A 13,733-nucleotide genomic window follows, 5' to 3' on the forward strand; every position below is an offset into this window, starting at 1 on the left:
GGGGGGGGGTAGAAGCTGTTGAGAAGCCTTTTGGTCCTAGACTTGGTGCTCCAGTACTGCTTGCCCTGCAGTAGCAGAGAAAACAATCTACAACTTAGGTGATTAGAGTCTCTGACAATTTTATGGACTTTTCTCTGACACCGCCTATTATGTAGGTCCTGGATGGCAGGAATCTTGGCCCCAGTGATGTACTGGACCGTACGCACTACCCCTCTGTAGCGCCTTACAGTCAGATGATGAGCAGTTGCCATACCAGGCAGTGATACAACCGGTCAGGATGCTCGATGGTGCAGCTGTAGAACCTTTAGAGGATCTGGGGACCCATGCCAAATATTTTCAGTCTCCTGAGGGGGAAAAAGGTTTTGCTGTGTTCTCTTCACGACTGTCTTGGTATGTTTGAACCACTGAGGCTAGGTAACACAGTCACCACTGATAAATCCATGATAATCTAAAATTTCAATAAGCATTTCTCAACGGCTGGCCATGCCTTCCTCCTGGCTACTACTTTGCAGACAGAGTTCAGTGTGTCAAATCGGAGGGCATGTTGTCCGGACCTCTGGCAGTCTATATGGGGGTACCACAGGGTTCAATTCTCAGACCGACTCTTTTCTCTGTATATACCAATGATGTCGCTCTTGCTGCGGGCGATTCCCTGATCCACCTTTACGCAGACGACACCATTCTGTATACTTCTGGCCCTTCATTGGACACTGTGCTAACTAATCTCCAAACGAGCTTCAATGCCATACGACACTCTTTCCGTGGCCTCCAAATGCTCTTAAACGCTAGTAAAACCAAATGCATGCTTTTCAACCGTTCGCTGCCCGCACCCGCCCGCCCAACTAGCATCACCACCCTGGACGTTCCGACCTAGAATATGTGGACAACTATAAATACCTACAGTGGGGCAAAAAAGTATTTAGTCAGTAACCAATTGTGCACGTTCTCCCACTTAAAAAGATGAGAGAGGCCTGTAATTTTCATCATAGGTACACTTCAACTATGACAGATAAAATTAGGAAAAGAAATCCAGAAAATCACATTGTAGGATTTTTTATGAATTTATTTGCAAATTATGGTGGAAAATAAGTATTTGGTCACCTACAAACAAGCAAGATTTCTGGCTCTCACAGACCTGTAACTTCTTCTTTAAGAGGCTCCTCTGTCCTCCACTCGTTACCTGTATTAATGGCACCTGTTTGAACTTGTTATCAGTATAAAAGACACCTGTCCACAACCTCAAACAGTCACACTCCAAACTCCACTATGGCCAAGACCAAAGAGCTGTCAAAGGACACCAGAAACAAAATTGTAGACCTGCACCAGGCTGGGAAGACTGCATCTGCAATAGGTAAGCAGCTTGGTTTGAAGAAATCAACTGTGGGAGCAATTATTAGGAAATGGAAAATCATCACAAGAACGGTGAGCAAAAATCCCAGAACCACACGGGGGGACCTAGTGAATGACCTGCAGAGCTGGGACCAAAGTAACAAAGCCTACCATCAGTAACACACTACGCCGCCAGGGACTCAAATCCTGCAGTGCCAGACGTGTCCCCCTGCTTAAGCCAGTACATGTCCAGGCCCGTCTGAAGTTTGCTAGAGAGCATTTGGATGATCCAGAAGAAGATTGGGAGAATGTCATATGGTCAGATGAAACCAAAACATAACTTTTTGGTAAAAACTCAACTCGTCGTGTTTGGAGGACAAAGAATGCTGAGTTGCATCCAAAGAACACCATACCTACTGTGAAGCATGGGGGTGGAAACATCATGCTTTGGGGCTGCTTTTCTGCAAAAGGACCAGGACGACTGATCCGTGTAAAGGAAAGAATGAATGGGGCCATGTATCGTGAGATTTTGAGTGAAAACCTCCTTCCATCAGCAAGGGCATTGAAGATGAAACGTGGCTGGGTCTTTCAGCTTGACAATGATCCCAAACACACCGCCCGAGCAACGAAGGAGTGGCTTCGTAAGAAGCATTTCAAGGTCCTGGAGTGGCCTAGCCAGTCTCCAGATCTCAACCCCATAGAAAATCTTTGGAGGGAGTTGAAAGTCCGTGTTGCCCAGCAACAGCCCCAAAACATCACTGCTCTAGAGGAGATCTGCATGGAGGAATGGGCCAAAATACCAGCAACAGTGTGAAAACCTTGTGAAGACTTACAGAAAACGTTTGACCTCTGTCATTGCCAACAAAGGGTATATAACAAAGTATTGAGATAAACTTTTGTAGGTGACCAAATACTTATTTTCCACCATAATTTGCAAAAAAATTCATTAAAAATCCTACAATGTGATTTTCTGGATTTTTTTCCCTCATTTTGTCTGTCATAGTTGAAGTGTACCTATGATGAAAATTACAGGCCTCTCTCATCTTTTTAAGTGGGAGAACTTGCACAATTGGTGGCTGACTAAATATTTTTTTGCCCCACTGTACATGTGATATGAGTAATGTGAGATGTAACATTATTAAAGTCGGATTGTTTAAAATGGCATTGTTTAAAGTGACTAGTGATCCATTTATTAAATTGTCCAGTGATTGGGTCTCAGTGTAGGCAGCAGCCTCACTGAGTTAGTGATGGCTATTTAACAGTCTGATAGCCTTGAGATTGAAAAATTGCTTCTATCTCTCAGTCCCAGCTTTGATGCATCTGTACTGACCTCGCCTTCTGGATTATAGCGGTGTGAACAGGCAGTGGCTCGGGTGGTTGTCCTTGCTGATCTTTTTGGCCTTCCTGTGACATCGGGTGCTGTAGGTGTCATGGAGGGCAGGTAGTTTGCCCCCGGTGATGCGTTGTGCAGACCGCACCACCCTCTGGAGAGCCTTGCGGTTGAAGGTGTCGTGGAGGATCGTTTCAAAATATAACACTTACAAGACCTTGTGAATTCAATATAGGCTTTTAATACAAACATATCAGAAGCCTAGATGGTCCGCGGAACACACACTTTCCCAGAGCACTGGCTCTGTATTTATACACACACAGTATATGAGTCCATTCCATATGTTAATGAAGTTACTTCCCTCAGGTCATCGGCCATCATTATCTTTCAGTCCAGGCTTCCAGCTTGTTCATGCCTAATAACGCCTGTATCCGCTCTTGATTAGATTACAATGGTGGCAGGACCCTCTCGTGTCCTAAAATGAATATATGTCTATCTTACCCTAAGCACTTACGGCCTTTAACCTAAGCACTTATGTCCTTTACCCTAAGCACTTATGGCCTTTACCCTAAGCACTTATGTTTGTTCCTCTCTATCTAATCTTTATAATGGTGTCCTGCTCTTTCCATAATAGATAATGTATTTAAGGGTCACCTCCTCCTCTTTGCCCTAAGACCTTATGCACTTTAAGGCACGTATGGCTTCGGCCATTACACTTATGTCTGTTTAATCTTTGGTTTCCTGTCCGCTTTCTGTTTGTGGTCTAATGTATACCTATCTTTGCTCAATAGTGTCATATCTGTCTCTATATGTAACAATAACTACAACAAATGCGGTGTAGTTGCCGTACCAGGCTGTGATACAGCCCGATAGGATGCTCTCGATTGTGCATCTGTAAAAGTTTGTCAGGGAATTGGGTGACAGAATAAATTTATTCAGCCTCCTGAGGTTGAAGAGGCGCTGTTGTACCTTCTTCACCACACTGTCAGTGTGGGTGGGACATTTCAGTTTGTCTGTGATGTGTACGCCTAGGAACTTAACTTTCCACCTCCACATTTCAACGATTAAAAGGCCAAAATGTTCACCCCAAAAAAGTCAAGAGTAGTAAATTGGGTTAGATTCCAAATGAAATGTTACAAAATGAACACAGTGGGGGAGGTGTTGGTCAAGTATTAATAGTAAATTGTTTGCCCTGGATCGGCGCACCAAGAAAACGCGTCTTCACATGTTGCCGGTCACCACCTAATATATTTTTTTAAACATGTTTTTTTGGTGGTTAGACACTTTTTTTCAGACAATAATGAAATTGGGAAAAACAGTGGGAAGATTGGAAGCAGGGATTAAACTCTGGTCTCAGGTGGAAAGTGTAATCACTACACCAAGGCCCTGCACAGGAAATAGTTATATTAATGGTTGATGACAGTGGGTAACCAAATCATAGATTGCAGTTTCCTTTAACATAGACTGCTTTCAAGGTAAGGACACAAACATTTTGTATTTTGGGTATTCTCTCTTTAAAATAGGGATGGGAAAAAAATCCTGCTTGCTCTCCAGGAGGGTTAGCCACCCCTGATCGATGTTTCCCAAGTGCTGGGTGTTTGAACATTTTCTGGTTATAACAATATATTTCTCAAAATCATCCAACCTTCAAGAAAAATCTAATGAATATCAATATTCAGGTGGTTTATGCCTACTAGTTGAAGATACTTGCCATAATTCTACTCTGCATAGACAAAATATACATTTATTAGGTGTGAGTCCCCCAATCATCTCTGCCTAACGTGCACAATACTCACATGTCAAAGTATTATATGAGAGGCCTGGAGCATTTCATATCCAATGCTTATCTGTATGACTTATTCAAAACTGTAAATGAATGGCTGAAAAAATACATAGCCTCCTATAATTCATTTTGAAAGACAATTAGCCATATCAGATTTCAAATATGTGATTACACTGGCAAAATTGTGATGAAGCGGGATAAAACAAGTTTTTTGGGAATAATAGTAGTGTTCTTGGTGACAAGTATATCAATTACCCTATATTTTAGCCCATTGTTAAGAATGAGAATTGTTCCACTGACCTGGTGAATGAAGTAAATATAAAATGCCCTTTAGACGACCCTACACTCCAACCAAATAATTGTTATATTTATTTCCCCCCTAGAATCAGGTCACCCTACCAAACTTCTATGCTAAAATATACTGTCGGTCTCTATCTGCTGCTTTTCGATGTCACAGCCTACATGCCAATCACAAAACGAGGGGACTAATGCAAGTGTGGATTAAATCAACTTTAGTACATGCTGTCAAAAGGCTGTATTCTGCAATAGAGTTGGGAGTAACAACAAACTAATTTTGTTGACATTGTATATAAAACAGAGCTACCGTGTTGCTCTTTTTACAGTTTTATAAACTCCGCGGAGAACGTTCTCTCTCCCCATTCAGCACCCCATTAATATTGTGTTTTTTCTTTAAAACGTGCATCCAATCATCTTGATCCATTACATAACTAGACCAATCATATGCTTTAATGTGCCACAGTTCAGTGCCGTGGCAAGACAGGCCAATAATGATAGAGGTTCCGCTTGTGATGTTATTAAATTGCAGGTGCAGATGCTCCGATATCAAAACCATTTGGATCACAGTTGAAAATGACTCATTTGAAAAATAAATTCAAAAAATAAAACCAGTACTTTTCGATGTGTGAGAAGAGGCTCAAATGAGTGTCTCACGGCCAATGCGTTAAGAGTTGGCAGCTCTGGGCAAGGCAAACAGTTCAGAGATTTAACGATGCTCCTACGAAGGATCTAACAATGAGCTTAACCTTAAACCAGGCCTGGAGCAGCAAGTCTCAGCCTCTGGGCCAAAACAATATTTTAAGCATTTTCTGACAGTCGCACTTGGGAGAGTGGACACCTAGTTACAACGGGAAGAAACAATTAGGCTATTAATATCAGTCATGTCAAAACCAACAGGGTACAAAATCTTCAAGCAGTAACGTTAATCATGCAACTTATGTTACAAAAGGCTCTGCACATCCAGTAAGCCTAGCTGGCAGTCGAACAACAATTCAACTATCCGTAAACAAATAGTGGTTGATTGACAGTTTCACATTTCGTTGCATTGCACTGCAAACTCCTTGTAGAAATGTTAGATGTTTTACAATGCAATCATCAAATGTAAACTTTATTTCAACCCCAAAATGTACTAACTCGAACTGCTGCTACGATCAGGCAACAAAGTAACACTATCGGACGTGCTACGGAAATGAATGATAAATACAAGAGAATATGCACAAAGCAATTTAAGCTAGCATGCAGCTGTTGCTCTCTTGATGAGGCAAATATAAATCACATTAAGAAGAGGTTCAACATTTTAAAGTGGCACTCCAGTCTTACGCCCAATTTACTTAACTATGTATACTAAATACGTACACACACATATATATATATATATATATATATATATATATATACATATACACACACACACTACATACTTATATATGTGTAACTACATACTTGACTGTATGTTTGTTTATTCCATGTGTAACTCTGTGTTTGTGTCGTACTGCTTTGCTTTATCTTGGCCAGGTCGCAGTTGTAAATGAGAACTTGTTCTCAACTGGTTAAATAAAAGGTGAAATAAAAACATTAAAACTAAAGGCACATCTCAATAGGTGGTCCAGGAAAGTCATGACAAAGCACAAGGAAAAATGTTTTACCCTTTAGTTTGTGGTGTACTTTACTGTACTTATACATCACTGGATGACATCTTGAAATACTTGATTGGAAACGTAATCCTGCTAATCTCAGTACAGTTGAACAGTTGAACAATCAATATGAACAGGTCATTAAGTGTACAATGCTGAGGAAAACACAGAACATGCAATCATACATTCTGACATTGGCAAATTTACTTACATTGATGTTTTTGATGTAGTTTGAGGTTACAGAGAACTGTGAAACTTTTACCACACAGCACACAACTAAATGGCTTTTGTCCACTGTGAAATCGCTCATGTGTTTGGCAGTTGTCCTGCCTTGCAAACCTCTTGCCACAGAGTCTGCAACTGAAAGGTCTCTCACCCGTGTGAACACTCTGATGTGACTTAAGTCTTTGTTTCTGAGTAAAACTTTTCCCACACTCAAGACATCTGTATGGCTTGACTCCAGCATGAGAGTGTTGGTGTGCTTCAAGTTGACAATGGCGGTGGAAGCTCTTTCCACACAATGAGCAGATTAACACTTTTTGGTTTGGTACAGCTCTCCAAACATTTACCAACCTCTTTGTTTTCAATCTGTTCTTATTAAGAATATGCTCTTGGTTGTGTGAGTGTGTGACTGATGTAATCTCAGTTGCTCTCAAGAGCCCTTGTGAAGAAGGTCCTGGCTGCGGCATTCTGGGCTGTAAAATCAAGCCCTCCCTCACAACAGGATGCAGAGTATCTCTGTAATGCCCCTGCACAGCTTGTATGGACTCAGACATGGCATCATCATGATACACAGGATGCCTCTCAGGCTCCACTTTCAGTGGGACAGTGCTGAATATGTCATCCAGTGGTTTCCCTACAATGGACAAAGAGTTACAGGAAGGATGGGATGGGATGGGAGTGGGATATTGATCTGCCTGAGATGAGAACATCTGTAAGCATCTCCCTGTAGAGTAAGACCCATCTGGGTGGCCAGAATTATTCCCACTTAGTCCTTGTGTAACAGAGGACCACAGCTGACTATCTCTCTCGTCCATTCTAAAGTCCACACTGTCTGTGATTCCTGGATCTTGTATGGTTCCCTGGGCTACATGTTCTTCCACCTGCTCTGCTTTCACCAGAAACTCCAGTCCACCCCTCGCCTCTTCAAGGTGTCCAGAACGCTGCAGCTCATTGAAGCTCTCTACTGGGTCCTCTACAGGCATGGCTTGGCCTTTTTGGTTCTCTTCATCACCTGGAAGTAGAGTAATTGTAAAGTCAAATAAGCAATAAAACAACACCTTGAACAATGCAAAATAACCTGACTTGATAGCACCAAATGTCAGCATGCCTCGGGTGTATTTACAACAAGGGGTGTGGTCCTTTGTAGCTCAGTTGGTAGAGCATGGTGCTTGTAGCGTCAGGGTAGTGGGTTCGATTCCCAGACACCCATGCAAAAAAATATATGCATGCATGACTAAGCTGCTTTGGATAAGAGTCTTCTAAATGGCGCATATATATATATATATACACAGCATTATATATATATATATATATATATATATAAAATTACATACTGCATATTGCTTTCAATTGTATCTGTGGGAAGCCAGAAGTTACAACAGACCTGTTTAACCCAATGCTTGCTGTTGCTAGCTAATTTGTCCCGGGATATAAACATTGAGTTGTTATTTTACCTGAAATGCACAAGGACCTCTACTCCGACAATGATTCCACACATAAAACGGCCAACCAAATCGTTTCTAGTCATCTCTCCTTCTTCCAGGCTTTTTCATGTTTAACTTATATGGTGATTGCATTTAAACTTTCACTGTGTTACCACAACTACCCGTAAAACAGTTTGTCTTTCAGTCACCCACGTGGGTATAACCAATGAGGAGATGGCACGTGGGTACCTGCTTCTATAAACCAATGAGAAGATGGGAGAGGCAGGACTTTCAGCGCGATCTGCCATCAGAAACAGGAATGAGTTCTATTTTAGTCCTTGGTTGCGCAGACGCTCGTTGGCGCGCGCGAGCAGTGTGGGTGCAATAATTGAATAACATGGATTTCTAAATTTAATTTGCGACGCTCGCGCACGCGACGTGTCTGGTCTGGTCAGCATGTTAGACCCTCACCAAAACACACGTAACATTTTTCACAAGCTACACAAGTTGTTAGATGCTAAGGGGTTATTCTACATAGAAGATCATAGGAAATCTCAGGACATAGTGTCTAATACTTTAACAAGCTCACAACTACAGTTTTCACTGCCTAGTTGGATATTCATTTCCCAGTGAGAAAACACATGTCTGTACTTACAGCATTAATATCAATTAATTTTTAAATCAGGATTTGCTTTGGCGGACCTTTTATTGACATTAGTCAATAAAACTCACGGATGCAACTATTCGTCAAATTGTTTTATGTTCTACTTATACAACGGGTTGGTCTTATCCTGAATGCTGAATGATTAAAACCGCATTCTGCCTGTGTCTATTACACAAGTTACCACCAGCTAAATCAATGACGTTAAAATGCCTATTTACTCTGTTCCATCTGACTGTGCAATCAATCCGCTGTCTCATCAACCTAGCCAGGCAATTTATAAACTTAATATCTACTATAAAAAGCATCTAGACATTATCTCACATTTCTTTTAGACTATCATTTAGATTTCAACAGCAGAGATTTGTCTGTCGATTGTATCCATATTCAAATTCTATCTCCAGCTGTCCCATAGTAATGAACGAGTCGGGACGAGACAGTGTTTCTCAGGCAGTCGAAATAATGAATCAGCTGGCATCCTTTTTATGGATACAATGGAAAGCAACGATAGTGTATGTAAATTTACCCGCGTTGCTAAAAGCACATACTCTTACCTTTTTGTGGAGTCCCACTCCCAACCTGAATTCCCTCGGCATGTTGCCTGTCATTTGTCACTCGTGTTGTTGCTTCCCTTTGAGCTTTCCTCAGTTCTCTTTCCATCAGCTGTAAACTATTTTGAAGGCCTTCTATCTCATTTTCTTTCCGACACATTTCAAGCCGTAGCACGACGGTGCCCTCGTCTACAAGTTTGGTTATTTCTGCAACTGCTGCCTTTGATAGCACATCCATGATTGCAGCTATTTGTGTACTGAAAGAAACAGTGTTAGACATTGTTCTTCAAATAAAATCACTGCTGTTATACAATAACGAATATGTAGTGCTAGTGCCTCTGGGAAATGTTTATAACAGAATCGTTTCGACAACTGTACAGCTTATCGAAACTGGCAAGCCACATTGTTTGGTAAAAAAAGAAGTCTGGAAAGATGGATAACGGAAATGACGACAAAGGTTTTCCCTAAACTTCTTCTTCGGTGAGGTTTAACGGAGGTTGGCATCCAATACATTACATTACCGCATCCAACTGAACTATTTTTTTATGTAACTAGGCAAGTCAATCCTGAAGAACAAGTTCGTATTTACAATGACGGCCTACGGGGGAACAATGACAGATTTAACCTTGTCAGCTTGGAGATTCGATCCGGGCAACCTTTTAGTTACTGGCACAATGTTCTAACCACCAGTCTACCTGCCACCCACTACACTTTGTGATACAAAATGTGCAAGGGGAACCAGAAAAAAATAGTATACATTTTTAATTACCCTACCAACTAACCAACTACTCATCTAAACCCAACACCTTATTCCACTACTTTAACCCAATCTGAATCAGGTCAACAGCCTGAGGCAGTGGCGATTTTAGGATGTAAAAATGGGTGGGGGAAAAAAACAAAAGTGGGATGGATGCATGCCAGCAATGCCACAACACTAAACAATACATTAATTGCACTATAACGGTGACAAATGGTGCCCACAAACAGCCTACATAAAGCTGACCCAACAGCAGTCTCAACATCTTACCACTGCTACACCTGGCTATCAGCAGAGTCTTGTCTGGCAGCAAAACAGTTAATTCAGCCTCATTTACTGCCTTTAAAAAAAACATAGCTGATATGGCTGACTTGCTTAAACAAATGTGGTTTCTAATGACAATTAAGATGTACAAACTATGGCATAAAGTGGACGAGAAGCAGATAAGAGGCAATCCGTAATTTCAAGTAAGACATTAATGAGCAAGCTAGGACGGACGTAGGCAATATTTGTTTAGCACCTTTTAAACGTACAGCGAGAAACTTCAGAACATAGGCCGTTCTTACAGTGTTCTCCCTGTACACCAAGTCAGAACTGTAAGATAAATAAAGGAGGCATATAAACAGACAATGAAAGTTCTTACAATATTCAATGATTACATTTCTCTAAAACGGGTTATAGACTACATGTGCACTACCAAGTCAGAACAGTAGGTGAAATTAAGAGGGGTAAATAGACCAAATGATTAGGTTGAGGCACACTAACATCTTCCTACACAACATACACTTAGTATTACTTTCTTAGCTACAGTATACATATCTCCCTGGCATATTACATAATTTATGCAGCAGCATACAATACATTTTTTTGACTCACCTAGTTGTGCTGTGCTCACTTGAAGAGGAGGGTGGTGTGGTGGTCCTTCGAGGGCAAATTTTGTCCTCAAAGTCTGGCATTCTCTGGATTTATGTTGCTTTCAAAACAACTGGGAACTCAGGTCGAATCATGATGACGTCATTGATCTTCAGGTCGTAGCTCTAGAAAGAGCCTGGATATACAATTCAGAGTTGGATGATTGTTCAAAACTTATTTTCCCAGTTGGAGCTTATTTATTTCCTGACTTCCCAGTTGTCTTGGACTCGCTGAGGTCAAGTTTTCGCAGTTCCAAGTTAATAGTTGTTTTGAGCGCGGCACAAATCATGCTTCATTGACAGCATGGCCAATGTTGAATGACTATCATTTTACATTTGGAAAAGAGCCCCTTAATCCCAGATTTGGCACCACACAGCCACTCCACTGAATAACAGGCTAATGTTTGCTTTGCAATGCTTGCAGTTAATGTTAGCCACTGTCACTGATTCCTTCCAAACCACTCATTGTTGAATTTGTGATTTCCAACTTGTTGTTTAAAGTTTAAGATTTTGAAAGTATGATGTTGACATGATCAGTCCAATCAAAGCTACTGTACATATAACGTGATTTGACGTCATTTTATCTGTGGCCAATGACCTTGAGCCTTCTTGGATGGGTACTTCTAATGTAACTCTATGGCAGCACCCAAGGGGCTAGGATTTTGTAGCTCTCCCCTTAGACTTGGCAGTGCTGTAGTGTCCCCATGAGTGACAGAACACTGAGCCAATCACGGCGCAACACTCCGTATTTTCTACTTGCTTGCCCCACCACAGAACACACTGAGCTCAAACTCGGCATTGCCCACCTCCTTGCTTGTTCTGCCCACTATGCTTAATTTTCTCCCACTGTAAACTACACAGATTAACTTTCTTGGGTTAGTTATACACATATTTTCTACCACTCAATACATGCTGTAACAAATGTTCCCTCAAATCTTTTGTTGCACGGAGTAAATTTTAGGTCTTGTGAGCGAAAATTTGAACATTGGGAGAATTCTGTGCAACTTCCGGCACGTTTTTACAGTGTACCCTTACAGTTTTAGACAGTAGCAAATAGGCTTTTGTGGCCTTTTGACCATAATGTAGGCCTACCAACAAATCAAATGGAGCAAATCCCATACCATTCACATGAAATAGCTTTTGATTTCTATGATATAGCTTACAGTATGAGGTGTTCAATGCAGGCCTAAATTGCTTGAGACTTATAAAAACGTTTTTACCATATGAAGGTCTTGACATTAATTCATTTTTTTTTTTACATGGTCTGTAACACCATGGGCCAAATAGGTGACTGTGCATTGCATTGTATTGTGTTGCATGACGCAAGAAACCACTTTAGAAAATAAAATGTATTTTTATTACCAACCAGAGAATTAGACAATATAGGCTACCCCTCTGTCTATTGGCGTATTTGCATATTCAAACCTGTCTCAAAATACAACACTGCCCCTTTAATTAATTAAGACGTAAGCTTTTTACCTGACTGGCTTTTCAAAGACTGCTTTTTTTAATTGAACCTTTATTTAACTAGGCAAGGCAGCTTGAAATGTAGCCTACACATTTTGTGCTCATGTAGGAAGCAGTAACTCCTCATTGTTATTCTTACCTACGCGGCTTTGTGCTCTAATCGGAATTTATCAATTTTGCATAGGATGGCAGGCCTGTCAACTCCTGGACACTCTTGTCATCGTTCTTGAAACTTGCTTGATTAATGGACAGCCGATCTACCTTTATTTTGCAGGACATTTTCTCTCTCTCTTAGATGATCGATCTCGGTCAGCAGAGATGTACGTTCAACAGCCGATATGTACTAAACTTAATATTCTCTCAGGTCATCACCAGGCATTTTAGCGTTTTCTTGCAGATTCGCTGATCGCAAGTGCCCTCCTCTTTACCCCCTTTATCTCCATCTCCTGTCTGGTTTAAAATGTATTTAGTTTGTAGTGACAGGTTTCTTTATGACTGGATGTAAGGCGGGCGAAGACAGATGGCATGTAGTCTGAGCTCAGGAGTTGGCATCAACTAAACCAGGTATTCCCAAACTGGGGTACGTGTACCCCCAATGCCGTCGGAGCTACGCCATATAAAAATGTGATTCACATAAAAAAAAATGTTTTAATTAGTCACATTTTCAAACAGTCCATTTATATTTTACAACAGGGCTATACATTTGGGTGAGTTTTTTTTATTCGCCTGAGTAGCCTCTTCTCACTGCCAAAAATAAAATTAAACCATCTAGTGTTCAGCAAAATAACACAATGTCAAATACAGTTAGCCTAGTTAAATAATAAACATCCAATCACATAAACCGTTACTCTCTCGCGGGAATTCCACTAACGGTCCGTATGTAGCCAAACGCAGCAGCTGCTCATTCCGTTTGGTCGAAAGTGGATAAATTGTTAAAAAAAGTAAGGCCTGCGTCCATAGAGATTCATACCAACTCTACTGGTAGTACTGCTACAACCAGTAGTACTACACCTGCACCTGTCGACGACACACGTTGTTCTGCTTCCAGGAGCACATCCAGTGCTAGCATCAGTAATTCTACATTTGTTGTTAACCCAGCTAGCATGGACACTGACAGTTGTGAATCTGATGCAGCCGAAGACCTACTTTCCTCTTACCCGGGACAGCACCGAACAACAGACAGGGACATTGGACCATCGAAGAGGTGCAAATATGATAACTACATTGATTTGGGGTTAACTTATATTGGGAGTCGTGCCTTTCCTCAGCCACAGTGTGTTATATGTGAAAAAGTACTATCTCACAACTTGATGAAACCTTCACTCTTGCACAGACATTTAGAAACACAACATGCCAATTTGAAAAAT

The 13,733-nt window shown here is 41.1% G+C and overlaps 1 protein-coding gene across 2 annotated transcripts; it reads right to left on the reverse strand.

Annotated features, from left to right (window-relative positions):
• Positions 1-6,375: 6,375 nt before the first annotated feature.
• LOC110530550 (uncharacterized) lies at positions 6,376-9,651 on the reverse strand. 2 transcript variants are annotated; one of them, XM_021613731.3, is made up of 2 exons: positions 9,235-9,651; positions 6,376-7,607 (listed from the first exon to the last, which is right to left on the reverse strand). In XM_021613731.3, the coding sequence occupies exons 1-2, from the start codon at positions 9,509-9,511 to the stop codon at positions 6,577-6,579; spliced, it is 1,308 nt and encodes a 435-aa protein (XP_021469406.2). In that variant the 5' UTR covers positions 9,512-9,651; the 3' UTR covers positions 6,376-6,576. The 2 variants fall into 2 exon arrangements, with proteins under 2 accessions (XP_021469406.2, XP_090038737.1); XM_090182611.1 differs by lacking the exon at positions 9,235-9,651 and adding an exon at positions 8,050-8,155.
• Between the last annotated feature and the right edge of the window lie 4,082 nt (positions 9,652-13,733).

This window comes from Oncorhynchus mykiss, chromosome 8 (assembly GCF_057628025.1).
Source record: "Oncorhynchus mykiss isolate SJ-2025 chromosome 8, ASM5762802v1, whole genome shotgun sequence".
NCBI classification, from domain to species: domain Eukaryota; kingdom Metazoa; phylum Chordata; class Actinopteri; order Salmoniformes; family Salmonidae; genus Oncorhynchus; species Oncorhynchus mykiss.